The following is a 27,718-nucleotide window of genomic DNA, read 5'->3' as shown; positions in this document are numbered from 1 at the left end:
AATCTCTTGGACTACAGGGGTCCAAGAGATCAGGACTGTAATCATTTATGTCATATTGCATATATATATATACAGTCCTGATCTCTTGGACCCCTGTAGTCCAAGAGATTTATGGTCACTCATCGTTGGATGTAAATTCAACGGTTGACTTGAATCGGGTAATAATCATTTATGCCATATTGCATTTATATATATCATTTTGAACCATTGGATTAATATCCAACGGTGGGTGACCACAATCTCTTGGACTCCTGTGGTCCAAGAGATCGGGACTGTATATATATATATATATATATATATATCATTTGAACCATTGGATTAATATCCAACGGTGGGTGGCCACAATCTCTTGGACTCCTGTAATCCAAGAGATTGGGACTGATCATTGTATTGTGATTTTTTTTTTCTTTTATTTAATTCGGTTGTAATTAGGTGTCCACATCCCCTTAAACTGGAGTAATTATTATATTTATCTTCATTTTCGAGTTTAGAGGGTGCCACGTCACTAATAATAAAAGAATGACCTATTGTCATCACTAATAAGGGTACACACGGAAATATACACAAATGCCCAAAACCAAAAAGCAGGCAAAAGCTATAGCTTTTATTAAGCTTAAAAGTGAGTCCAAAAAACAAAATATAAGTACACTATTCCCTTTTCTTTTCTGCTCTTTTTTTTCTTGGCAAAATTACAAATTTGGTATATGCACTGTGAGATCCCGCAGAGGGGTAGGGTAGGGGAGGGGAATGGGGTTAGTGTCGTTCCTTGCGGAGAAACAATTGGCCTGTGCAAGTGAGTGAGTGAGTGAGACTGCGTATATATTCATCATCAACATCATCATCATCATCCTACTAATTCATGAATTTCCGACAGTTGGGAGCTTTACATAGACAAGGGACTTTGAATTCATCAGGCTCGTTAGGATCGAACAAGTAATCGTACCTGCCAGAGTCAACAAGGGAATATGTATGCACATTAAGCTTAAGCTTCCTCGAAAGTAACCCAGAGAGAGAGAGAGAGAGAGAGAGAGAGAGAGAGAGAGAGAGAGACATACGTTAGCTCGTCACCAGAAGTTACGTCAGCCTTTGCAATAAGTACAATCCGGCTTTCCTCATCGCCCACACTCATGATCCTCGCATAGCAATTGGGCATGCACTGTGTTAAAGATAAACAACACATCAGTAAGGAATGAGAGTGACAGTGATGACAGAAACAGACCGTAGAGGAGCAAATTATGAAAAGGAAGGCAGCACCCTAACATTCTTCGGAATGACTTACTGAATGGTTGATCAGGCGTGCTATATTTCCTTTATCAGTAGCATCCACCACCACTTCTTCACTGATCTTAAACAGCTGCAGAGTAAACATGAGCCATGAGAAAAGAAGTGGTTCTGTTTTTGTTGTTTCGCTAATTCAGAGATACCAAGAACCAATTATGAAAGTAAAAATGTAGACCACTTGAAAAGAATTCAACTTACATAGCAGTCTTTGCCTTCTGATCTATAACGTGCCTCCCTAAGATCTGCAACACTGCGCCTCACCTGTTCACCACGGTATTCAAGAACCTGAACCAGACACATGCTTCAACATTACGGAATAACTTCTCAAGAACATAAACTTAACAACATAATATGATTTTAATAAAACATGTAGCTCAATGTTCAAATTCTGTACCATTTCTCCTTCTTGAATGTCCCTGCGTGCAAAGAGACCCCATCCATGTATCCCAGATCTACCAAAGCAAACACGATCATGTTCGGTTCTCTGCATTCATATACATACACCTAAAAATAGTAAGAAAATCAACTAAGATCATTGAATATTGAAGGGATAATAAGAAAGATATTTGCCTGTAAATGGTACAGCCGTTCTCTAAAAGACGAAAAAGTTGGAGGCTCCTCTACTATCTATTGAAGAAACACAAGAACGTCAGTTTGATATTATTTTAAATCCCACATGAAAAGTGATAGAAACAACTATACTATCCCATCAAATTCAGAAAAGGTAAAAAGGTTACTCTGAATGTATTCAAACTTCGAAGTGCTCCCAGGGGATGATGGGAATGTCCCATCACTTGGTGCGCAACAGCATCTTCTTCTACTCTCTAGCCATCAGGAGAAAAAAAAGATAGTGAGAAAAGATCAGGCTTATTACAGATCTATATGATATATCCATTTGCCATCCATTTTAGTGGCAGCGGGAACATATTACAAAGTAGCATCTAATTGTTTACTGTCAATTACTGGTCACTATAATGTGTATGGGTAAGTAACTAGGCATCAGAGTAGACTACCTTCTTGTTATTTTTCAATCTTTTGAATACTCGGCACCTTGCAGCAGATAATGGCTCAGGCTCGGTAGTTTCAACTGTCGAAACCTCTTCAAGCTTTGTTCTATTGGACGAAATTAACCTTGAACCAGGCCTCTTCTTATTTTGGAGAAGGCTTTTGGCGGAAAACACCCCTAAAGGAGTCTGTATAATTAAGACAGTATCTGGATTTGGAGCCCTGCACCAGAATTGAAACTGTAAGCTTGTGAAGGACAAAAGTTAGGAAAAACTTACATATGTCCAAGAAAGACAACAATTAGAGGCAATAGAACAGAAGCCAATATGAGAGACAAAAGGGAGGAATGGAAACTTAAATTGAAGAAAAAAGAAAAGAATCCACACCTGTGATAAGCACAATAAGAGATCATCTTTGTGATCTGTTTTCCATTTTTCTCCAAACAGTGCAACTGCATATTAAGAATGCACAGACAAATGCATCACGTATCACCAGAAAGATAAATAATCTGATTCACGTATCACCTTAAGATGCTACGACTTCAGAAACCAGAAGCCACCACAAAATAATAAATTCAAATATAATGAGAACAAACAAAGAGCAATAAACTCACCTCCATGCGATAACCTGCCCTTGATGCACACATTGCATGGTAATAAGTGGAACACTTGCAACATTGTGTGCATGAACCATGAATTTGCTTACAGATAACACAAATCTGAAGCAAATGAGAACAAGTAACCCTTAGATTGCATCAGTTAAATAATTCAGGGTGCAGTCAATAAGATCAAAATGAAAAGAAAAACTAGACTCACAATCATTGACATGGTACATTCTGGATCATTTCTAGATCCACTATGTCAAACTAGTTATCACATAACTCACTCTCCATTTTTTGTGGTTTAAACATATGTGAAATTTTGTTATATTGTATCAATGAAACTAATTGTGGATGTGAAGGGTTAGGTGTCATTTGTTAACATACCATGTTTGTGAGAATTAGATATAGAAGTCTTCAAGGATTTTCCAAAAAATTCGATTATATGATCAGATGTGATGTATATAAACATTCTAATGAATGAGTTCGGATTGGAATCAGCCAAAAAGAAACAAGAACAAAGAGTACCTTCACAAAAGAATTTGACGGAATACTCAAGATCCCAAGAGCCGGCTCCATCTTTTCATCACTAGCAAAAGACACTTCGGGTCTGAACCAAGCACATGTAACATGAACCCACAATGTCTCAATATCAGTTGGCTTTAAAGCACCTCCTGGGGAAAAAAGTGCATAAGCAAAAGATCAGATCAAAGATACAAGATCATGACAGTAAGATGATACTTCATGACATGATACCGCATGACTCAACAAATCCACGCCCTCTAAAAACTTGCCTTTAACAGGACAGAGGCAACATTCTCGCTTGACTGCAGGTGTTTCACATGCTTTGCAGACCCACGAAGTGAAATCCCGAACATTTCTTGCTCCATAGCATTCTTGATGAACGGCTATTTGACATCTGATTGAAAAGAAACATTAAGCATTCAAATGATTTTCATGCCTTCAGAACTTATTAAGTCTCTAAGGTCCATCCAACAGTTGGTCCTGAGTCATCATTTGACAATGAATACTCCGAAAATGAACCTTATTGATGATACCTGTTGCAGATGATGATTTTATTGTAGTCCCAATCTTCAACCCATCTACACACAGCGCATCGTTCTGTTGTCCACTTGACATGAACAGGTTCATACTTTTCTGTCAAAGCAATTGGAAGAATACGATTGGTGTACATCAGCTCATGTGGCTATTGCAATGAGAAATTAAATTCCCCAAATTATAAAACAAATATACCTTGCAAAAAAGTAAGCAATTTCTGCTTTCTTTCTTTAATAGAAGGCCGTTTAGGAGGCTTGGAAGACACAATAGCATTTTCATGATACTCTGCTAACTGCAGCATCTGCAAAGTCAAATGAGATTGCCATAAGATTATGTCACAAATTCCCAAATGGAGAGAGCATAGACATACAGTTGAACGGGGGAAAAACAAAGAAATCTGAAAGTATAGTACAAACCCATTGTTCCAGTGGCAGTAAAGAACCTTTCACTTTGACACTAGTCCTCCAATTTCTTGATTTGGAACCTGTGTGTCGCTCCCATTCACTAAGTGCTTGTTTCTCTGCCCCACAAAAACCACACTTGCACACGACTCTGAAACATAAAAAAGTAAATGTATATATGAATAAAATATTTTCAGATGTCAAACCAAAGTAATTATCAAATTGACTTCCTTATTAAAGTGAAAAAAGTCTTAAGAATTCAACCACCAAGACTAATTCCAAATTTAATTTCTAACCAAAATGAAAAAAATTCAATCTTATGCTTACGAGTGAAGACTTGGAAAATAAATGCCTTCCACGCCATTGCAGAGAACAGTAACCTTGTTAGGCAGCACCAATTGACCATTATTTTTACTCAATCTGCATCAGAAACTCTAGTATCATTAGTGAAAAAATAAACCCAATGCATTTATAAAATGAAAATTCAATTACACTTACTTTACTTTTGGTTGCCCTTTTTCAGAATCTGATAATTCAAAATTAAATTTCACTTTGCAAGTAGGGCAGTAGTACTCAGTGCCTCCCAAATTCTTCAAAAAGGAAGTAACGTGGTAAGGGAAGTTTAGAATCTCTTCGCACTCATTATGAAGGAGGAAAACAACAATGTTAGATATTTAGTCTAATAGACAGACCTTAAAAAGGTTGCTGGAAATTTTGTCACATTCTGCATGCACCCACACTTTACAACCATCACAGCGAACCTACTCACAAAGGAAACGTATAACAATAATTTCATAAGTAACTGCAGTTATCTACAAATAGGAATTATAATCATAAATTCATAACTCAAACATGTCTTGTAAGATTCCTCACCCAACTTCCACTGTCTGAATGATTCCAAATCTTCTTGCATATGCCACAATAATGCTTTGATTTTGTTAACTGAAATACGATTGCAAGTAATGTAAAACAATGCACGATATTCAGAACACAGAAAAATGTTCCCTTAAGAACTGAAAACTGAAAACTAATATAAGAACACCAAACACAAGGCAGGTCATACAAACCTTAGCACACGTTTTACAAAGAAATTGATCCCCAGGAGTTGAAACCTTCATTTTCTTTGTCATTTTAAAAGGAAGGTAAACACCGCAGCCTTCACAGGGTCGTATGTCTCTCTTCTTCCCATATACGTCCTGCTTACAGAAACCAAATTCGATAAACTATGGGAATCTTTAAAAAGTGTCTTTTATCACAGAGAAAACCTCTTCTTTCCAATTTGTTGCTGAGAAAAATAAGGAGAAGAAAATATAGTTTGCAACTAAGGTCTATCTTTATTGGATTCTTTGGCTAAAGAAACACAGTTCTGCGGCGTTCTCAATAACAAAGCAAAGCAATAGCCAAATATCCATCAGCAAATTCATCTCCGGCCATATCAATTTCATTTGAATTAATCTTCCGACGATATTTGAGCAATTCTACAATCAATATTATGCCCTAGAAATTACACAATCTAAAAGACAGGAAATAGCACTCTAAGAGAACTTGCCTGGTTCAGTAATTGACAGTCGAGATCATGATTTGAACCTGTAGCCTCTTGAACCCCTCCAAGTAGAGAGTCATCATACATTGCCGCCATGTTTATATCTGCTATCAACTTTTCCGTAAACCCTTGTTCCACCAAAAATGCCTCCTCAATTGCCATCTGGAATTCACAGGGCTCGCAGCTGTTCAATTCGGACTGCGCCTGGAACCTATATCATGCAAAATATTACATAACGACAAAGCGATTATTAAATTGCAATTCCAGCTCTTGTAAGACAACAACCACACCTGTCCACATAATCCATAAAGGGAAAAATCATCCCTCGTCCGACCCAAGCATAATCCTGCTCAAGATAATACAAATTTTTTTAATAAATGGTCACTCTTCTAAACATGAAAATAGAGCAAGTTCATAAATATAGATAAAAACTCCATATGGAAAGTAATTCATACCCTTTGATTCTCATTCCCAGAGTATCCAAAGAACATCACACATGCTGCATCTGGTATGCAAGCCCTCAAAACTAGCTCAGGCGCTTGCGAAATTGGATCAATAACAATGGCAGGCCAGAAAGGCTCCTTTCTCCCTGGCTTCGCCCACACTGTATCACCCGAATAAAAGTCTTCGGGTCCATACAATCCATCTTTCCTCTCCTTTGGAGCCCTCACTGTGCCCACTAAATCATCTTGTTCATCAATTTCTGCAACTGGACACTTGTCATCTTCAACCAATTGCTCATGCACTGACGTGAGTGTACTACGTGAGCTCGAATACTTCCTAATATCTAAACTTCTAAACCGCATACTCCCCTCTTCCTCTACTTCATCTTCTTCTTCACACAAACCCGAATACTTCTTACTGTTATATCCAATTCTCTCAGCATTTCGTGTCTTTTTGGCATTTTGGCTACCTTGTTTGGGGGCTTTAAAGCTAGCTTTCTCTTTTTTACACTCAATCTCCTCATCTATACTATAATCACGCAAACTAGTCTTACTTTCTTTCTTCCAGTTCTCAATAACGGAGTCATTAAACCGAGAAGGAAGTACCTGAACTCGGCCCCTCGAAGTCCTCACCAGAGGCGGCCGCGAAACTTCTGCCGTCCGATTAGTCTTCGCTTTGGCTGACTCTCTGCTCTTCGATTTCAACTCCACCTCGGGGGAGCACGAGACTTCGGTGCACCACGAAGCAGAGAAGCCCTTCTCGGCCCCAACTGAACCGAGCAAACCGTGAAGACTGACCGGTATAATACCAGCGGCGACCTCGCCGAGTAGATTGAGAGGGTAATACCCATTAGTCTTCCTCTTCTTCCTGCCCGAGTTATCTTCGTCCTCACCCGCTGACTCGCCGAGTTTGCACCTTTTCAGACTCGGCATTTGGGATTTGAGGTTCTTCTTGATTATCATTCTTTCAAAAATAATTCAGAAACCCCACGAATCTCTGAATCCCATAAACCAAAGAAGAAATCTTACTTCAACATAATACCCACAAAACCCTTTTGCTTGCACATCAAAACCCAATTCTCAGTAAAACAAATAAACCCTAATTCCCAATTGGATTCCCCAAAACAGAGCAATTGAAACGATAACGACTGGTGAAGAATCTTCTTCCGGAGAAAAACACAGAGAATGAGGAGAGAAATACAGAGGAAAAAATTGAGCAAAGAGAATGCTTGAGAATTAGAAGAAAAGGATCGAAATTCACAAAAGGAGTCGGACAGAGAAATAGGGATCTATCCAGGAAGTTCCTCTCCAACTGCTTCAGAGCGCAGAGAGAGAAAGAAGAGAAAATATGAAATTGCTTACACAAATTGTAATGTAATTATGTTAAGCAGCGAAGGAAAATAGTAAATTGGAGTCTTGTAAATTCTCTCTTTTTTTTAATTTTGTGCGAAATTTTTTTAGTGAGAGAAAGAGAGGAATAGGGCGGGTGACAGAGTAGGGAGGAGAGAGAGAGAGAGAGAGAGAGAGAGAGAGAGAGAGAGAGAAGCGGGTCGGCGTTATCTTGCAAAGTGTTATATTAGAGAGTAAGATGTGTGAGAGAGAGAGAGAGAGAGAGAGAGAGAGAGAGTGGTAGGGGCTAACGTGCACCTTACGTGTTTAGAGCACAATTCTTCTGGCAAGGTCATGAGCATGGTCGTCATGGACAATCTGGTTGGGCTGGGGTTTCATTGTTATGTTTATTTTTGTGAGCCATTGTGGATTTAATAGGTGGTTTCTATGGTTTTTTTAGACAGAGAGGGAGAGACATGTTGCAAAGGTTGTTCCAAGAAAGTTGGAAACTTTAAATTATAATGTAGCATTCAATTTCTATGTTTCTGTTTCTGTTTTGATTTGGGTTACGCCAGTGTTGAATTAAATTGACCGACCGAACCAATTTATAAACTTTAGTAGCGTGGCTCATTTAATTGCTTGATGGTTGTTGGTTGTGATGGGCTTTTCTTGTTTTTGAACGCTGCAAGTTCGAATATGGCTGGAGGTAGCCACTGACCAGTGTGGGCAGCGTGAAATTATTTCGACTTTTTTGTGGGGGTTGTGGATGTACAGGGTAGATTCATAGATGAAATTATTGATGGGTTTGATTCAAAATTTGTTGAAGAAATATTTCTGCAAATTGGGTTGTACTAGGATGGTGGTCATCGGAATACGGCAAAGGTGGACTTCTAAAATTCTTCAACTTTATTATGCTGGGGGGTGGTGGTCATGGAAAAAAATACATCTTGGCTTTTTTTTTATCCCCGATGGTTTTTCATGGTATGATACCAAGGATGGTGTTTTGAACTTGGAGTAAGAACTTCACCAGTGGAAATCACGAATTTTCCCACCAATTTTTTGGTAGGGTTATTTTGGGTATCTTAATGTTGGTTGTCCTGCTTATCAGGTCACTGTTACCATTATTGGAATGTATTTCGTGTATAAAATTATGTTTACCTTTTGCTTTTGGTTTCTCAGAGTTTCTACTCGGTTGATTAGCACAAATTTTTGATCCTTTTGCGAGCCATCTTTTCGTTTGACGGTTGACTTGAAAAGAAAAGAAAAAAAATTGAAACTTTCAAGTTCGACGAGACGAAGATGTCTATGGGAATCAAAGATGGGCTTGCCTCAATTTTTGGAGTTGGATGGGGGCAGTGTCTGTTCTGTGTGGTAGATAGAAAATCAAATTTTGTAAAAGGTTGGTGTTGGGTTGAAATTCCTCTGTTTCTGAAATTGAAGAGCATCATGGCCTTGGCTTGAGTCTATGCCGGTCGGTACCTTCAGGCCCATTTCAAAGTTTTTCCTTTCTTAATTGCACTTCTTCACTTGCAAGTTTGGTAAATGCCAAATGGGTTTTATTTTGGTATTTCCGTATCTAAATTTTGTGTTTTGTTGCATCGATAATCTACAGATAGCTCGTGAATTCAGAACATCTTGTCAACAGTTTTATATTTATATTTGTATGTCGTGGGTCTGTCTGTCCCAAAGGTGAGGTGGGGTTTTTGAGATTTAACGATAGGTTGGTGTTTTAGGTGGAGGGGTTTTGAAAATGAACAGAATTTGGTGTTGCTTCCGTGCAGAGAAGCACCACATGAATTTTTGGAAAGTCAACCAGCCAGCAGAAGAAATGGGCCAAAAGAAGGTTTTGTTTTGTATTTTAGAGGTATTAAAAGTAAAACGAAAAAGAAGATAAAACCGTTGTAATATAAACGTGCTCTATAAGTTCTTGCAGAGTCAATAATGGAGTTTTGAGTTGAGGAGCAAACATGGGATGGGAGTTGAGTTATGCATATGTTTGGTGGTTATGGTGTATGAGCAAAGAGTTTGTTCCAACTTCCAAGAATGTTGGAGTTGTGCTGATGTCGCTACGGAAATGTTGGGATATTTTGGGTTAACTTATGCTTATGCTTACCATAGAACGTTTCGTTCAGCTTCTTATGTCATGTTCTGTTATGTTGGTGGGCCCTCCATCTTCCCATATGTTCTTGTTGGAACACAAAGCACACATGACTGTACTTGTTCAGTTTTACTGCTTTACATATTTTGGTTGGTTGGACCAAAGTCTAATACTCGGTTGATTCGTACAAATTTGTGGAAATTGATCCTTTGTTGTGAGCTTTGTTTTCATGGAAATCTAACATGGCCTTGTCTTCAAATTTTTCGAATTGGATGGAGGGTGTTTGTGATAGACTAGGCAGTTTGAAACTTGAAACTTGTCTGTTTCTGAAATTGAAGAGCAAAGCCTTGGCCTGCCGCCTAATTTTAACACCGACCTTGAGGCCCAAATTTGTAAAAATGGGTTTTGTTTGTTGCCTCATGGTGAAAATTCAGAGTATATTTTCATTATTTTATATTGTGGGTGGGTTGCCATGAAATGATACCTCTGTCGTCTGTCCCAAAGGTTGGTGTTTTTGGTGGATGGGTTTTGATTCAGACTTTTGAAATGAACAAAGTTTGGCTGCCCTTAATTTCGTGTAGTTTTGAGAAGAACCACATCCACATGAAGTGTGAGCTATAAATCAAGATAATGGGCAAAGAAAAGAAGGTTAATTCGAGTTTTATATGCTTCAATTTCAATGTCATTATTAAAAAAAAATTGTTCTAGCGGTCATGTCATGGGCAATCAAGACATAGATGAGTTCTTAGTTGTGGTTAGGAGTTTGGATTTATATTGAATTCTCTGCAATCCCAATGATGGGCAGCACCCGGAAAAGTAGAAAATTTAAATTCTTTTGTTGGTGGAAGGAGATGGAGATATTCAAGTTTTTTTTTTAAATGATAATAATAATCTTATCATGAAGATTTGGTGCCATCTAATTTGTGGGTTGTTCCTTGGAGCATTTTCTTGACTTGTTCTTGGAGCCTTAATTTGCAAGCCCAAGATGGAATGGGTCACAGACAGGCATGAAAATTGATCTGACAGGTTCCTGTCCCGTGACTCGAGTAAGGCGTAATCCTGTGTTGCTTGCTTAAGATGCAATGTCTTAACAAACATGTCGTGTGTATAATGTATATATGAATATATATATTCATGGACTGAGAAATTTCATAGCATATAATAATAATATGAACAAGTTCATCTTGTGAATCCAACATCTTTGTCAAGACGCTGTTGCACCAGTGGAGGAGGGACTACAAAGATTGCAATTTCATAACATATAATATGAACAAGTACAACTGTTTTGCTTCCCCAGATGATTATTCCACATACCCTATTTACAACCGTACGCAGTTGGCCATATGCAGGTCTAGAAAGGAGGTTATTACAGCTGATGATAGAGATCAAATACTTAGCAGAGGATTTTGGGGTCTGGTTTATTGATGAGCAATACCTAATCTGATTCCAAGTCTATTTTATATGCCAGGCTTTCGCTACTATTGATCTCATCTCTCTTCCATTACATATACCATTGGACCTAGCTAGCTACTTCATTCCTACATTCTTCTTATTAGTATATAAAAGTAGTCAACAGTTATTGCCTCTTGCCATAAGTTTCTTCAGTCTTTGCAAATCTTCCACGGATCCTCGGCTGGTTGTCTGCAAGAGCCTTCCTGCATGCATACTGAAATAAACAGCATTTTATTAGTTTCATACCTTCCTACAGTGACGTACCAGCTCAAGCGCTGAATCCAGCAAGTGTAGTAAGAAGGTCCTTCATATTCTCTTTGAAATCATTCCAATTTTTGACAGCAAGAGATAATATGATAGTTACACAGGTGTACATACTGCAACTTTTTGAATCTAAGCTATTAACGGGGCAGGAAATCATCCATGCACATATATATTTAACAGCAACCCCCTTTCAACATCCCCAAGAAAATAATTACAAAGCTCAATCGACTCAATCCTCATAGAAAACCCAACAAACATCCAATGCAAAAGACTTGAACAATAGTAGGTCCCTGAGGTTTGGCAAAGGTTAAATGTTCTTAAGATCATTGATTATAAAAAGAAGAAAAAGAATGAGAAAACAGATACTGCTTGTTCACTGCGAGTCTATGAGCTAATATGATAAGGGATCCGAGTATGCAGGATGGGATTAGAACATTAAGGAGACATTTACTGAGAATGTTGCTTTGGTACATAGCTACGCAGTCCGTAGTTTTGATTCTATATCTCGCTCTGATAAATTTCTGTTGAAAATTTATTCAATATATAAAAGTACTGAGTCTATAGAAACAATATGGATCAGAATTTTACCTTGATTTTCCTTCCAAAGTTCCTTTTTGTCTTCTTGTTGCGGTATCTTGAAAGCTTTTCCCTGCGTTCCTCAGTGGTGCAGTTGCTGATGACTATGGGCCGCTCAAGCGAAGAATGGACGAGGCTTGTGTTGATGTTATCAAGAGTCTGTCATAAAAACTCAGTATCAATGACCCAGTCCTATCCTGTGGAAATGGCCAGACATGTCTAAACATTTCTCAGTCCAGCAGACTTTGTTACAAAGCCAACAATTTCTCAGTAATGATATTATCAATGGGTTCTAATGTGCAGAGAGATATTATCTCTGAAATTATTCCCTAATTTCTAGACATAGGGGTCAAGAGATTCGCAGACATTAGTTGCACAAATGCATCAGTCTCTTAGCTGGAAAATGTTGGTAAATTCTCTAATGAATTTGTATGCACCATAGATTGCAACTTCAATCACAAGCATCAATTACTAGATGTGTCCATTAAAATTGCCAGGTCTCCCTTCTTCTTTTTTTCCTTCTTTTTTCCTTTTTTTTAAAAAAACTTTTTAATTCATAGCCTCTTTTCCACACAACCTCGCTGTAGTTGTTTTCACTTTTGTAAGAATTTTAATGTTTACAAATCTCAGAATACATATAACATGAAATAAGAAAACTATCTCTGACCTTAATATCTCCTTCACTATATGCCCTCCGAATACCATAAGCAGCACCAAAATCCATTCCAGGAAAATCCAGGAAACTTGGCTTCGTTGAAGTTCCATGCATCCACTCCCTTGAGGTTAAACATCCTGAGCTGACACTTTTCTGGAATGTTACGTCGCGAATTGGTTTGTTTTCCTGAATTTGATTTGCATCCATTGTCAAAATAGGAATTTTGATATCTAGGGCCTCAGAAAGTGGTGCCCCTATTGCCTCCTTCCCTAAGAGATCCTTGTCATAGAAAACATCACTCAAAAGCTGCTCACTTTGAAATGATTCAATGTCTGCAACCTTTAGCCCTTGAGAGCAGGTGACATCTTCCCCACAAGATATCATTGAAATGGTTGCTGTCATGGGATCAAGGCCAACGCCCGACTCTTCAATTATAGGCTCTGGAGCTTTGAATAGATCCCATTCTCCTCCCAGGTCATATTCTGATATCAAAGAGGCTTCGGCGAAGCTATTCTGCAATATACAAAAGAAGCATTGAATTTCAGCTACAATAAAAAAAAAAATAGCAGTAAACTTGAGCATATGACCTTGCAATGTGAATGTCTAGCAAGTAACCAAAAATTCAGACTAACACAAACAAAGTGGACAAGTGGCAAGTTCTCAACTTCAGGGCACTCACTCATATATGGACACTAAAGAAATATCCCTAATGCTGAAAACTGTCCTCTGAACTGTTAACAAAGGCACAATTCTACTACAAAGTAATTCTTTTTCCTCACCTTCTCCAAAAGTAAAGTTTTAATACCGAGATTACAGTTCCATGAAGTCAACTTTCTTCTCAGTCACTCGAGTGAAAAAAAACAAAGCAAAATAAGTCTTTTCCTTCTTTAGCATTTAGTGTGAGTGCGGTGAAAAAGCTACAATTCCTACTACAAGATCGCAGCAGATAAAAAGAAAGAAAGAAAGAAAAATTATGCAACACGTTTCTACAAGTTTCCCTTTTTATGCTTTTCCAGATCCAGCACATAAAAGCTAAGTCCAGCTGTTTCCATGCATGCCCTGATGCAATAAAAACAAGAGACAGACAGAGATATTTTTCTTTTTCCTTTTCCATTTTCCATTTTCTGGAAACCCAGAAACCATTAAAAATCTAAAACTCTAAAAGTATTTTTTGGTTTGGGTTTGAGAGATACAAAGAGAATCTCTGGCTCGGATAATTAAACGTGGGGGAAAAACATAGATGATCAAGAAAAAATTACTCTCTCTCGACCCATCTTTTTCCTCTCCAAAAGTAGAGAAATTTGGAGAAGAAAAAGAAAAGAGAGCTTTATGCCTGGTTTAATGTTAAATATTCCAACTTTACCATCAATTAGAGATTTTTCTATTCATCAAACAACAATAAGTACGAGAAATTAACAATATTCTCTCCCTAACTTGAATTCCCAATTCCCAAAAATTTTCACATCTTCCCCCTGATTTTTTCAGCAACCAAACAGGGGACTAGATGAAAAATAAAACCAATAAACTTAAAAACATAAAAACATGTCAAAGTTCGAACTTTGAGCTTCACTAATAAACTATAAATCAGCGTAAATAAGTTCCAACATCCAATGAATCCACAAATAGTCCCCATTTTCTCAAGAAACAAACAGCGGGTTATAGATGGTATTGGACAGAGTACACAATTAAGCACAGAAATTGAGCCAATTTCACTACTTTATACTAAGTCGGCTCAACCCCATCTCAGAACTAGTCAATCCAATGCAGATCAAGCTAATCTATGAGAAAAACGAAGACAAAGATAACAAAATTAATGATAATTCACAAAAGTGCATATATGAATGTTAACAAAGAGAAAGAGAGTACCATTGAAGCATTTGACTTCTGGGTTCTGCAGAACTCCTCAAGTTGCTGAAAATCTTGAGGTGAATTCTGGAAATAAGGGAACAAAAGCCCAGTCTCTGCATACATTCTCAAGGAGAAACAGAGCTCGCTGATATCACTTGCGAAGCCAGAAAGAGAGTAATATCAGAGTAACAGAAGCACACTGAATGACTGAAACAGAGCAGCCAAATTGCAAAGAAATAAATAAAGATGAGAGAAATGCAGTGTGGGTTTGTTTGGGGTTGGTTGATTTAAGTTAGTAGGAGAGAGAATTTATATAAATAATAATGAGTGGGGAGTAGTATTCAGTAATATGGGCAGTGATGGTATCAGATAATAAGGACAAAGTAGGGAAAAGGACACAATCATTTTTATAATGCACCTGTCCCCATGTCTCTTATCATGCTCCCCTTTTAATATATTATTTTTACTGTTTTAAAATGATTTTTTATTGCAAAAATATACTATTTTTGATATTAATTAATTGCAATTTGTAGAGAGAGAGAGAGAGAGAAAGAGAGGTACATCAGGAGCCAAACCCTGTGGACATTTGTGTGGGCTGGACTGCGGTCATCAATCATCAGCATTTGGGTTCTTGGATTGGAGGCGATTTGGCAATTGGCATCTCTGAATTCTCACTTTAAAATTCAATGCATTTTGGAGTTCTCTCTTCGTTTGTATGATACGGTCATGTATAGCTACCTACACACAAAATTACAGAAAGGTATAGTTGATTATTCCCCACCTATAGTTAGCTACCAAAATCACTAGGGTAAATAAGTAATGGGACATGTAACATCACATAAATATAAATAAATAAAACAATCACGCAAATATCTTTCATGACATAGGTGAAAATCACAATCACTTACCAAAAATGACAATAAATGAGAGCTGTATGCCAATTGATAGATTTCTCTTTCCTTTTTCTTTTCTCTTTTTATATAAAATAGAAGATTCCCGAACGTTGAAGGTTGAACGCCTAAAGTTTTTAAGAACACACTTGACTAGTTTGTGCATCTAAAAGTGCTTATTTTGAAGGGCTTATTAATAAGTAGTTTGCAAATTTAAAAGTTCATGTCACCTTATATTTGCTCATCTCACACTTTTAAATAAACTTTAGATGTTTAATTATTTTTAATTCATTGACTTAGAATTCAAATTTTAATTACAACTTTACTCTTAACCTAAAATTAGGACAATAATACTTTTTTTTTAAAAAAATATATATATATATATATGTCCGCATATATGAGCTTAGTTAGTTGGCTAGAGCGAATGTGCTCCTTCTCACTCTGCACCTCAAGTTACCTCAAGTTCGAATAGAATATTACTTGTATAAAATATATTAAAGATGGTCACATACGATGAGAATATATAGATAAAAATTTGTACAAGCCCAATGTCACTATCTGATAGAGTTAATATAGTTGAGTAGTTTTGGATTGACAGAAAGTAAAGAGTTGAAAGAAAGAGTCCCTTCACCTATTGGGCTGTCTTGTTCTAACTTGTATATATTATGAAACCCAGTGTGCTAATAATTATAACAAGGAAGGTTGCTATTGGGATTAGCTAGTTTTGCCTATAATTATTGACATTTGAAAGAATACGATTGTTGCAAGACAAATATCTTCGTATATTTTATTAATCAAGAACGATATATGGTATAGTGCGTTGAAATATAATGAAAGAGGACAAACAATTCCACGTTTTACTCATATATATGATCATATCAACTTTCCATTGACCTCCTTTTTTTTCACTGCCCGGCCCAACTAAAACTGGTAGCTAGTAAAACTGCAACTCCTCAAACTGGGAGTAAAACTGCAACTCAAACTGGTAGTAAAACTGGTAGTAAAACTGCAACTCAAACTGGTAGTAAAACTGCAACTCAAACTGGGAGTAAAACAAACTGGTATGAAACGCGTCATCTCATATATTGAAGCAAACAAATTGAAATTATTAGCTGGAAAACTAAAAGGAGGGAGAAGATATATAGATTCTGTCCTCCATTTTGATCAAATATTCAAATTCTCTTTCGATATGGTCACTTCTATTCGGCCCATCTTTTAGTCCCTTTCTCAAACTCAAACTCAAACTCAAACTCAGCATAAAGAATAACCCTATGGGAGAAAAGTAAACAATTAGTACTACTCATAGCAATGACAGAGTTAATCTAATGCTTAATTGATTCATGGCTGTAATTAACAATGCTTGGCTTCTGGTTCTAAAAAAGCAAGTGTGAAAGCGAAACCCCCATAAATAGGAATAGGAATAAGCCACTGAGCGTAAAAGCGATTTCGTTTTCAGACATATAGTTTAAATAATTGTTAAGTCAAATAGCTTTCAAGTTGGAAAGAAAATTCCATTCCATGTGACAAATCTGGAGCTTGGCTTGGCTGTAAAGTTATTAAAAGTAAGAAGCAGCTCAAAAATTTAATAAAGGACTTAAGGAATTTCAACCAATGAGGGGTCGTAAAAGAAGAGTGGAGAGTATATGCCCCTCTTTTTTAAGTAATGTACACTTCGGGATGCCCTATATGAAACCTTAAAACTCCCACATTAGGAAAAAAAATGAAAAGAAAATGTAAAAGGAGGGAAACTCTCTATCTCCTCTCTTGGCTTATAAGCCAGGAACCTCCACCACAACCACAAAAGGCTTTAGATTCACACTTCGCTTTGCAAGCTAGCTAGGTTGTGACATATTTTTGTTAATGTCCATGTCATGGATTGGTTGGACCAACCGGTTGCTTCCATTTGGCTCATTTGAAACGCTACACTTGGCAGACGAAATTCGGCAGTGGACTTATAGCAGACAAAGAAATGAATAATATGTACTGGCTTTGCTAGTTATCATGGGAAATGATTGTGGCTGCGTATACCACATTAATGGGGTCGGCAACGTGTGCCTATTTTGTTTTCTTTTTCCTTTTGTTGGAGGAATATGTAAATCATGCAAGTGCTTCCACGATGAAGAACAATGAACTAACACATAATTATGTTATTTCTGAATCTTATTTTTTTGATTAGGCATATGTATGGAAACACACGTTTTTGCAATGGTGAGTTGACTTGAGAGGAAGCTTTTACTAATGGAAGTACAGGTGAAGTGAACTTGGTCATTTTGTATGGCAAGCTTAGCATCTTAAGCTAGGACCTTTTATGAAGAAATTATTCGTTTACTTATCCTAAAGTAAGAAATGCTTTCGAGCATCTACTTTGGCCTTCCATTTTAAGTTTTAATCCAATTCACATTAACACGAGTTGTAGATGATGAAAACACAACTTTTCTATATATATAATAAAATAAAAACTGTTAAGATTTTAAAAGGGACGGATTCACGTCCCACTACTAACAACATCGATATTGTTCTCAAACTTATAAAGCCCAATAAATATATATAAAGTATTATCATAAAAGGTCTCGATGTTATTGGTAGTTAAATCAATTATTATATGGTGTCTTTGATACTCATATGCTTCAACGAAAACAACTTAGTGACATGCATGAGAAGAAAAGGCATCAATATAAGACCAATTCTAAGAGAAATTGAAGTTGGCTTAAAGGGTTTTGTGAGTTTTGAATTGAAAAGCAGGCAGGCAGGGAAGGTTGAAAATTACAAGGTGAAATGAAAGAGATGGGTTGATTTTAAAAAACAGCTGGAGTGGATTGTCTGCTAGTGCGCTTTGTCTTTCTTCACCAATTGCAATTGGAATTGCTTTGGTATATCATGGGGTCCTCACTTGAAGGCACTTTAGGATTCTTTTGGATGTAAACCCTCCAACTGATGTGAGCTTCTCAGAAAGAAAGAGGATTTAGACAAAAGCAAGTGTGTGCCGCTTTTGTTCAAGGCAAAAGTTATTGTGTAATGTGATTATACTTTCTCTTCATCAGGCTATACTGGCTTTGGTTGGGTACCATAATAAATCAGTATCGGAAATTCACAGCTCAATTCGGGATAATATAGTTTTTGAGGTTTTATTTACGTTTGCATGTCATAATCAATACTCCAAATCCTATAATCTCTTGATAATTAATCAAAGACTCATCAAATTGTGATGTGAAAGCCACTCCACGCGGATTATTATTTATACGAGATAATAATAATATATAATACAGTATCTTTTTTCCTTTTTCCATCATTCTGGTTTCAACTTGTATCTTATTTCAAATCAAATGTTGACAATTTGCTCTGAAACTCCATAATTTACACAGACGAAGAAGAAGAAAAAAAGGTGACCTAACTGTCAGTGTCGCAAGTGTTTTAGCAAATAATATACAACTTAATTAAACCCAATTTGACTTGTGCAATCTAGCAACTTGGCAGCTAAAATCCCTGCTCTGGATTGCGAGTTTAACATTAAATTATAATTAGGTATAGTTTAAGTTCTGGAAATTACTATATCTTTTCATAAACGTCTACGTCAATATGTAATATTAGAAATTTTCGGAAACTGATGTATTGTTATCGTCCCATACCAGCACGGAAAATTCTACAGTGGAGAAACAAAGTTAGGTGACATAGCATGACATTTCATGTTTGGACATCGGTTCGTATTTTATCATAGATTTTTTGTTTGGTTTCTGCTCGCTGAAAAACAAACAAGTTTTTTTTTTTTTTTTTTTTTTCTCTTTTTACTTACAGAATAATAAGGCGCGCATATTTTTTTTCATTTATCAAAACTAGAGTTTGGTACTGCAAGATTGAAGAAAATAGCTTGGATGGAAGGAAGGAGACACTCTCAATCTCAGATGAAAAGGCCGAGGGGAGACGTGTGATGTATGTCACCTTTATTTCTCTCTTGTACTTTGAAAGGTGTGGTAGTGGTAGAGGTGTCACTTTCAGGTTTTACTTCTTGTTCTTCTGATAATTAATTTAAGCTAATATTTGATATAATTTGGTAAATAAATATTTACTATCCGTGTCCAGAGGAAATTATGCATTCCCATTTGAGTAATTATTTCCTTCAAAACTTTTGTGGTGCTCAGTTTATTTATACATATATATATATATATATATGTCCCTTTCGAGTTTTGATCAAATTTCTCAGCGACTCAACCTTTATGAGCAATAATGGCTTTCAATTTAAAGCAAAATTGAGCTGCAGTACACGTTGTCCTAGTCGAATTATTTGCAGTACAGAATCATATATACAAACAAGCCTGGAAACACAACAAAGGGTTACCCGCTGTAAGCTGAAGAAGACCCACTTGGAGAAGAAGATACTAAAATTTAAAAACGAAATGACAGCATTTGCACCAATTTATAATAAAACGTACGTGATGTGAGAGACTTAATTTGACCCCCGCTGGTCCAGCTGCCTGCCTTCGCAGTTGCAAATCCGTATGAAACAGCAAAACTTTGGCGTGTGGTTTGCACCGGAACTAGTATACTTTTGAAGGGCTGTGAGTTAGAGTAACGCATGCATATTGCACAGAGAAAAGTTAACGAAATTGCCATCTTGGTTGGTCTGTTGTGCTTTACGAGAGAGAGAGAGAGAGAGATAAGGTGTCAAGTTCGCATTATTGAGGCGTTTGGAGTTTTATGGCAACTTACAAACAATGTGTGTCTTGTTCCACTTGTCCAATACCGAATTTACTTCATCTACAAAGTATAAACAAAATAATAATGCAGGTTTTATTTCTTTCTGGTTTTCTCCTTTTTCTCGAGTGCGTGCGTTTTGAACAGTAAAAAGAGGATATGATCTGCTTTTTTTTATCAAAATGAATCTGTTTGTTTGTTTGGTTCGATCAATTATTGGCATCGGATTGGATCATCTAAATGTGTACATTAAACATACAATACAAATTACAATTAATACAAGGTGAGAGATATCCATGATTATCACTCAAGTTCATCAACACTTTGTTCTAAAAGGTAAGAATGCGTTGCTTTCTCATCATCTTGATTTTTTTTATAAACAAAATGGTTAAATATGGCGATCCCATTTAAAGAAAGGGAACCTAAACATATGCCAACGCAAATTAAAGCCAAAAAAGGTTTGGCAGCTTTTAATTGTTTATTAGGGGAAAGAGTCGGTCGAAAACGACTCCATATATAATAATAATAGAACACTAGCTAGCAAAAGAGGCAAAAGAGGCAAAAGCTTAAGCTTACGCTTCAACTGCAACTTGCAAATTTATGAGAATCATACCATTTTTAACCCTACTAGTACTAGTGTCTCTTTAGATATTTTTAGCTCGAACCCTAGTTGTTTGTATTAAAAAGGAAACAACCCCAATAGCCCTTCTCTTTTTTCTTAAAACAAAAGGAAGGAGACAAAGTATGCAATAAAATAAAACTATGGCTTGCTCTTTTTATTCAATTGCAAATTCCACGTACGCCTACAAGGGACAAGAGGAGGACCAATTGAAATGTGACTCTAGGGAAAACAAAGTCCAGAGTCTCCCTCCCAACTTCTGGAACAGGGGATGAATCAAGGGGGTCTTTTTCTAGGGCAAAGCCTCCATGACCCTCCCTCACAGCAGGACAATTTCTGGTGGTGCCCCATTACCTTTTTATGAAAAGGGTCAGCCGAGAGTGAACCCAGTGGCAATATATGCCCACCTGTCGACTTGTACTGGCCTGTGGTTGAGTTGTGCGCATTACATTTTATATATATGTCTTTTTATGCGCTACAAAGAACCTGCTTAGCAGAGAATATGATCGGTTTATTGAGAGGGGTCCTACACGTTACATGTATCGACTGTTGAGATTTGGATTTTCGTTTGATCTATAACTTTGAATTGTTTGGGCTTGGATCTAGAATGTTACCAGAAAAGCCTTACTGTTTGGGCTTGGGCATCCCAAATTGTCATAAATAAATAAAAAAAAGGTCCTTCTTGTTTGGGCTTGGGATGTCAAATGGATAGAGTCATGCTAAATCTCTCCCATCAGGCAACAAATTTTATGGAAAATTAACTAAGAATTTTATGTAAAGCAAAATACAAATAAATATACTACTCCCAAGAATTTTAATCAAATTGTTATCTAAAAATGAAACCAGCACACCATATTAACAGCGTTCGGACCAATCCGGACATCCTAACCACCCTAGGAAAGAACACACACCGCACCTCAAGTTCAACCATAAGCAAGAGCTGAACTAAAATAAGTCATCTTATAATGATGAGCTCAAAGTTATCAGCGACCCCTAACTGTCAGATTTACTGTATCTTGGCCCTTGAGAAATCCATCTCCGGATGCTGCAAAACATCATACATAAACAAATATTAGCAAATTTGCATAACTGTTGCAAAAGGGAAATTTCATAATTGAGCAACTCCATAGTGTATTTAAGTGCCTCAAGAACTTACCTCCGACATGAATTTCTTTAGGATATCTTGTTTTTGCAATTCATCACTGGTCGGGAGCCCCATCTGCTTCTGTCTCTGATCAAACTGCAAAGTAAAACATACAGCTCTTAGAAACTGTAACGGAAGGAAACATGCATACAATCTTCTTTTGATAATAGTTAGAAAGAAAAAGAAAAAGAAAAAAAAGAGACAAAATAAGTGGGAGAGTTACCATCATCTTTTCAACAGTCTGCCTGGTTTCAGAATCCAGGTCAGATAATTTGCTGGGCTCGGGGTCGACCTTTTGAGTGTCTATCTCGGGATCACCTTTCACCAAACTTTTCCACCACTCCATTTGATTGTGCTTGGTCAGAAGAATAGAGACAGCAGTCTGATCCTCTGCAATGAGAATGGATATCATGAATTCAAATAACTCAGATGCTTAAAACCATGGATTATAACTAAAAACAAATTAGGAAAGCATGATACACACATTCAAAAGATACTATTCCCTCAAAAACTAGTGTGGAATGTGAGAGAAACTCGTCACAGCAAAACTGGTAGTAGACCCCCCACAAAGCATTCAGATGTATTTAACTTTAAATGACCACTTGATACTAAAAGTTATAAACAAGTTTTGCAGTAACCACAGAGCACCAAGTGATCAATTTCAACCTGAACTCATGACTATTTTGCAATTTAGAAAAGCAAAATATGACTTTATTTGCACCTTACAAAGGCAAAAAAATTTCCGTGTTTATGCTCCAATGTACACAAGTGAAATTCGACCCCAAAAAAAATTACAGAAAGTAAAATAATGCGTTCATGAAGTGTAAACAGACATACCTATGCTCCAGTAACAATCATCAGGCTTGATAGACTGATAAAGCTCCCCCTGAAATCATTTAATGTACATTAGTTAAGGCAAATTTAACCTGAAAGAAACATACTGGCAATACAAAAGGCATCGAAAAGCAAACTTACATCAATAATAGGAGGCTGACCCTTCATTCCAAACTTCAGATGATTTTTCTTTATTTCGCACACAACGGACCGAGATTTAGTTCCAGGAGGCACTGGAATAACGACATTAACCTCCTGAAGGCTCTGCGTCCAGGAGTATTTCTCCAAATCAAGTCCATTGCCTTTATTTGGAACTGTCCAGAGAGATTAGTGTTAAATAGGGAAAGCAAGTAGAGCAAGTTATAATGCGCACATCCAAAAACACTTTTGCCCCTACAGGCATGAAACAGTGATCACGTTTCCAAAGATCCAACACATTAGGAACCAATCATACAAAATTTAGCATCAAAATCACATCGCTTTTGTTAAGAGATTCAAACTTCTATAAATTTATCTTTGACACAACATAAACACATGAATAAACGAAATTAAATCTTCGCAATTTAATGAAATCCTAAAATTGGACCAAAAGAAACTAAATTCTAAAATAATCTAAAGAAAAGGAAAAAGATCGGTACCTCTCAAGCCATTCTTCTCTTTCTTGCCCTCCTCCAAAGGAGTCTCCTTTTTCTCTACAGCTTTAACTTCTTCCTTGGCCTTCTTCTTCGTCTTCTCCTCCTCCTCCTCCTGCCTCTTCTTCTTCTTCTCCTCTTCCACCTTCTTAATCTCCTTCTCCCTCACTGCGCGTACGACGGACAGGACCTCCTTCTCCGCCGTCGATTTCTTAAGGAAGTCGCTTTCTTGAGCCAAAAAGTCGAAAACCTTCTCCACAAACCCTAGGGGATTCGAGCGATCCAACTTCGCGGTAAACGACGCCGCTTTAGACGACGACGATGCCTGGGACGGCTTTGTTTCGGGGGCGTTCTGGTCCTCTTGGATATCGGAGATGATCGCCATAGCTCGATAATAGTTGAGAATGAGAGAAACTAGAGAGGTCTCGGTTTCAAGCGTCTTGTTGTAGGGTTTAAGCTTCTGTCTGTTACAATTTACAAAAACGGATTGAGCTTATATATAGTGATGCTATAGTCGGTCAGATTGGAGAATTCCAGAAACTCTTGCTTTGCCGATAACTCGTGCTTTTTGTTTTGTTTTTTAGTTTTCTGAGAAAATAACGATAATGCCCCTACCGTGTTTATCGGATCCGAGTCCAGCCTAAATTTGGACAAATCAAGACTGAGGCCGTCTTTTGGGCTGGGGCTTGGCTTGGGCTTATTATTTCTCACTCTACTTTTGTTAAAAAATAAATATATTTTTTTAAAAGTAAAAAGTTTACAAATAAGATCCATTACTATACAAATTAATTGACCCTATAATCAATATCCACATGAAATTTCGTGTTGAGTTGTGAAGATACAATTCAACTTGGAAAATTATTTGTTTCCCGTTTGGTTTCCTTCTTGGTTTTACGATTCCTGTTATAATTATTCATACCTATGTAATTCTAGGTTTTAGGAATTACTTTGTTTTTTTTTTCCTTCGAAAAAGTAACCTATAAAAAGTGGGAGCATTTTTTGTCGCCGTTTTAATCCAAAATGTATTCTCACTATCATTTTCAACACTTAACACGTGTTCATGAACATAACCTTGATTCCATAAATATAAGGCAAACAATTAACTATAGTTATGCTAATAGATACATGCCAAGTGTTAAGCAAAATGGTGATAATACATATTGGATTAAAGTAATTAGTACAAATATTTCCGTAAAAAGTGAATACTTATTACTAGGTTGCCCTACTGAGACAAGGCCTAAAAATGTTTTATTCATGAAAAAGAAATTAAAATAAAATGGTAGGGAGATCTATTCTTAAGGCAGAAAAAGTGTTCCAACTTTTTTTGGACAAAGAAGCTTTCATTGAAAACAGAAGAGGCATACAAAAGGATACCATCCTAAAAAGCTAATAGAAACTCAGGGGAAAAAAACTAAACTCACAGAGTCTAGTAACCAGTTTTCCCCCACTAAGACAAAAACACTAAAAACAAAAATTACAATTAAGGGGGACTAGGAAGTCCATCAGAAGCCAGAACCCGCACCAGGGACGGAGGTGGCTGATTAGCCCATGCTTGCGGACACACCGCCCTTAATCCTATCGCCGCCGTCACGTGAGCGGCGCGATTTGCACCACGAGGGATCCAACGCCATTCCACGTAAGAGAACGCTGCACTTAGGCGTCTGATCTCATCAAGCAAAGGGTGAATGGTCCAGGCCTTCGTGCATACTGTTAACAATATATGAGCTGGATATGAGCTGGAGAGTGGTCACGTGCTTCTCACATGAGAGTTAGTTAGGCTTGTTAGTTAGGCTACTTAGTAGAAGTTGTCAGCTATATAAACATCAGATTAAGCTTTGTTTTACTTCAGCTAGAATTGTAACAGATTTTATAGAAATACAGATCTCTCTCTCTCTCTATCTTTCTCTCTTCAACTTTCTCTCTCAAATACCCAAAACCTAACTTTCTTTCCTTCATGGTTATCATGGTATCAGAGCTTCGGCTCTCTGATTCCTGATCATTTTTGCTTCCGCTCTTCTACATCATAATCAATCTCCGATTGCATCAATGGCAATTCGTTGAATGCAGATGCTTTCCTCAAGTCTGATACTATTTCTGCTGATTTTGCAAGTGTTTGTCGCCAACTTTCTTCGAGCATTGTTCTTCTTGACTCGATGATCCATTCATCTTTGGTATGCTGATTCTGTCCTCAAGTTCAGTTTAAGTTTTGAAGTGATTTCATTAAAAGCACGAAGCATGTTCTGTAATTTCTTGAAGCACGAAGCAGATTTTTCTGATTACCTGTTGCACGAAGCAATTCTTTAAGTCTTGAAGCACGAAGCAATTTTTCAATTCCAAGCACGAAGCAATTTCTCTGTTTTCTTGAAGCACGAAGCAATTTCTTGGATCTGTTTTCTTGGAATATCATCTTTTGTTTGTTGAAGCAATTTCAGACTCTTTGATTCTATACTGCCATGACAATCACTGCTCCGAAAATTGAGACTTTATTAGGTGTTTTGACTATTAAGTTGAATGATGATAACTTTGTGAAATGGAACTATCAATTGGAGTCTGTTCTTCAAGGATATGACTTATATGGCCATTTTGATGGCTCTTCTGTGTGTCCATCTAAATATGTTATCTCTGAGTCCGAAGGAGTTACAACTGAGCTCACTGAGAGCTATCGTCAATGGATTCAAGTTGATAAATCCTTGCTAAGTTTGCTTCTTGCAACACTGTCTGATGAGGCAATAGAGTATGTCATTGGTTGTAAATCGGCCAGGGATGCGTGGCTAAGCCTCACAGATAGATATGCCTCTGTATCAAGAGCTCGTGTCAATCAACTCAAAACTGAGTTGCACACTATCCACAAGGGTGGTGATTCAGTAGAAAAATTCTTGCTTCGTCTAAAGCACATACGAGATCAGTTGGCAGCAGCAGGATTTAAGCTCTCAGATGATGACATTATCATTGCAGCTTTAAATGGATTACCACAGGAATTCGACATGATCAAGACTGTGCTCATTGCAAGGGAAACACCTATAGCTCTTAAGGAGTTTAGAGCTCAGTTGCTCTCTGTTGAAAAGAATATTGAATCCAGAATGTTAGCAATGAATCACTCCATGACTGGTATGATGAGTGTCAGTCCGTTTGAAATTGGCTCATCATCTCATTCTCAAGATGCTTCTCAGACTCAGGGTACTGCCTCTACAGTTGGTACCATCACTCCTCATCCCCAAGCTTCATTTTCTATGGGCTTTAATAGGAATAAATCCCAGACCAATACTTCTCATGGTGCTTATCAGTCTTCAGACAATACTTCTCATGGTGCTTATCAGTCTTCAGAGTTCTCTCCTTCTTCTTATCAGCCTAATAATACATCAGGCTCTACCAATCATTTTGTTCCTCGCGGTAGAGGCTCTATCAATGGTCGATTCCATAATCACAATAGCAACAGAGGAGGTTTTTCACCACGGTTTCCTTCTGCTCCAAGATCACAGGCCATCCCTGAGTGCCAAATCTGCAATAAGAGAGGACATACGGCACCAAACTGTTACTATAGAATTCCAGATAACTCATCCACACCTATCCTTGAGTGTCAAATCTGTGGCAAGAAAGGGCACATAGCATTGAACTGTTATCATCGAGCCAACTTTGCATACCAAGGTGCTCCTCCTCCACATTCTATTCAAGCTATGGCAGCCAATATGTCCTATACTCCAAATGATCTATGGATAGCAGACAGTGGAGCTTCCCATCACATGACACCCAATGTGCATCAATTGCAAGCTTCTGCTCCTTACTCTTCTGAAGACAAGATTACTATAGGCAATGGGGAAGGTCTGAGCATTGACCATATTGGCCATTCTATTTTATCCGCCTTACCAGGCACTTTACACTTAAATAAAGTGTATCATGTTCCTAAACTTGCAGCCAATCTGTTATCTGTGTATCAACTATGCAAGGATAATAACTGCAATGTTATTTTTGATGAGTATCACATATACGTGCAGGACAAGCAAACTCACAGGATTCTGTACAAAGGTCAGAGTGACAAAGGGCTCTATCCCATTCCACAAGTTCATCCTCAACCTTCACAAATTCACAAGTCACCCTTGGATTCTTCAATTTCTGTCATAGCAAATAAAGATGCAGCCAATGATAAAGCCTTGTCTCTACCTCCAGCAGCACAAGGGAATTCAAGACCTCATGCACTCTTGGGTCAACAAGTCAAAACCAAGCTGTGGCATCTTCGTCTGGGCCATTCCTCCAATGATGTTCTTCATCACATGTTAAAGGTTTCTAATATTCCTTTGTCTGTTGATTCCACAACTGAGATGTGTGACTCTTGTTTACAAGGAAAAATGCACAAATTGCCA

The 27,718-nt window shown here is 37.4% G+C and overlaps 3 protein-coding genes across 5 annotated transcripts; all 3 read right to left on the bottom strand.

The window, feature by feature from the left end:
- Positions 1–560: 560 nt before the first annotated feature.
- On the bottom strand, positions 561–7,910 carry LOC117618721 (histone-lysine N-methyltransferase ATX5). Its single transcript, XM_034348426.1, has 23 exons — positions 6,343–7,910; positions 6,178–6,233; positions 5,894–6,098; positions 5,412–5,540; positions 5,218–5,286; positions 5,037–5,105; positions 4,843–4,934; positions 4,672–4,764; positions 4,360–4,495; positions 4,139–4,244; positions 3,943–4,042; positions 3,679–3,803; positions 3,413–3,558; positions 2,900–3,004; positions 2,673–2,737; positions 2,295–2,508; positions 2,019–2,105; positions 1,852–1,908; positions 1,676–1,765; positions 1,480–1,566; positions 1,280–1,354; positions 1,056–1,156; positions 561–943 (listed from the first exon to the last, which is right to left on the bottom strand). Exons 1-23 carry the CDS (start codon positions 7,291–7,293, stop codon positions 853–855), a joined length of 3,249 nt encoding a protein of 1,082 aa, XP_034204317.1. The 5' UTR covers positions 7,294–7,910; the 3' UTR covers positions 561–852.
- Positions 7,911–10,985: 3,075 nt separating this feature from the next.
- On the bottom strand, positions 10,986–14,877 carry LOC117618686. Of its 3 annotated transcripts, none has more exons than XR_004584487.1 (4): positions 14,571–14,863; positions 12,717–13,217; positions 12,062–12,246; positions 10,986–11,423 (listed from the first exon to the last, which is right to left on the bottom strand). XR_004584487.1 is itself a non-coding variant. In XM_034348366.1 (4 exons), the coding sequence occupies exons 1-4, from the start codon at positions 14,673–14,675 to the stop codon at positions 11,334–11,336; spliced, it is 843 nt and encodes a 280-aa protein (XP_034204257.1). In that variant the 5' UTR covers positions 14,676–14,877; the 3' UTR covers positions 10,986–11,333. The 3 variants fall into 3 exon arrangements, 2 of the variants coding, with proteins under 2 accessions (XP_034204257.1, XP_034204256.1); XM_034348366.1 differs by having other exon boundaries at positions 12,062–12,208; positions 14,571–14,877; XM_034348365.1 differs by lacking the exon at positions 10,986–11,423 and having other exon boundaries at positions 12,161–12,268.
- A 6,618-nt stretch (positions 14,878–21,495) lies between these two features.
- LOC117620147 (protein BOBBER 1) lies at positions 21,496–23,922 on the bottom strand. Its single transcript, XM_034350272.1, has 6 exons — positions 23,367–23,922; positions 22,870–23,042; positions 22,732–22,780; positions 22,118–22,284; positions 21,907–21,990; positions 21,496–21,795 (listed from the first exon to the last, which is right to left on the bottom strand). Exons 1-6 carry the CDS (start codon positions 23,743–23,745, stop codon positions 21,757–21,759), a joined length of 891 nt encoding a protein of 296 aa, XP_034206163.1. The 5' UTR covers positions 23,746–23,922; the 3' UTR covers positions 21,496–21,756.
- Positions 23,923–27,718: the final 3,796 nt, after the last annotated feature.

This window comes from Prunus dulcis, chromosome 2 (genome assembly GCF_902201215.1).
Source record: "Prunus dulcis chromosome 2, ALMONDv2, whole genome shotgun sequence".
Classification (NCBI taxonomy): Eukaryota; Viridiplantae; Streptophyta; class Magnoliopsida; order Rosales; family Rosaceae; genus Prunus; species Prunus dulcis.
Note: the sequence above shows the minus strand (reverse complement) of the source record. Positions and strands in the feature narration are given on the sequence as shown.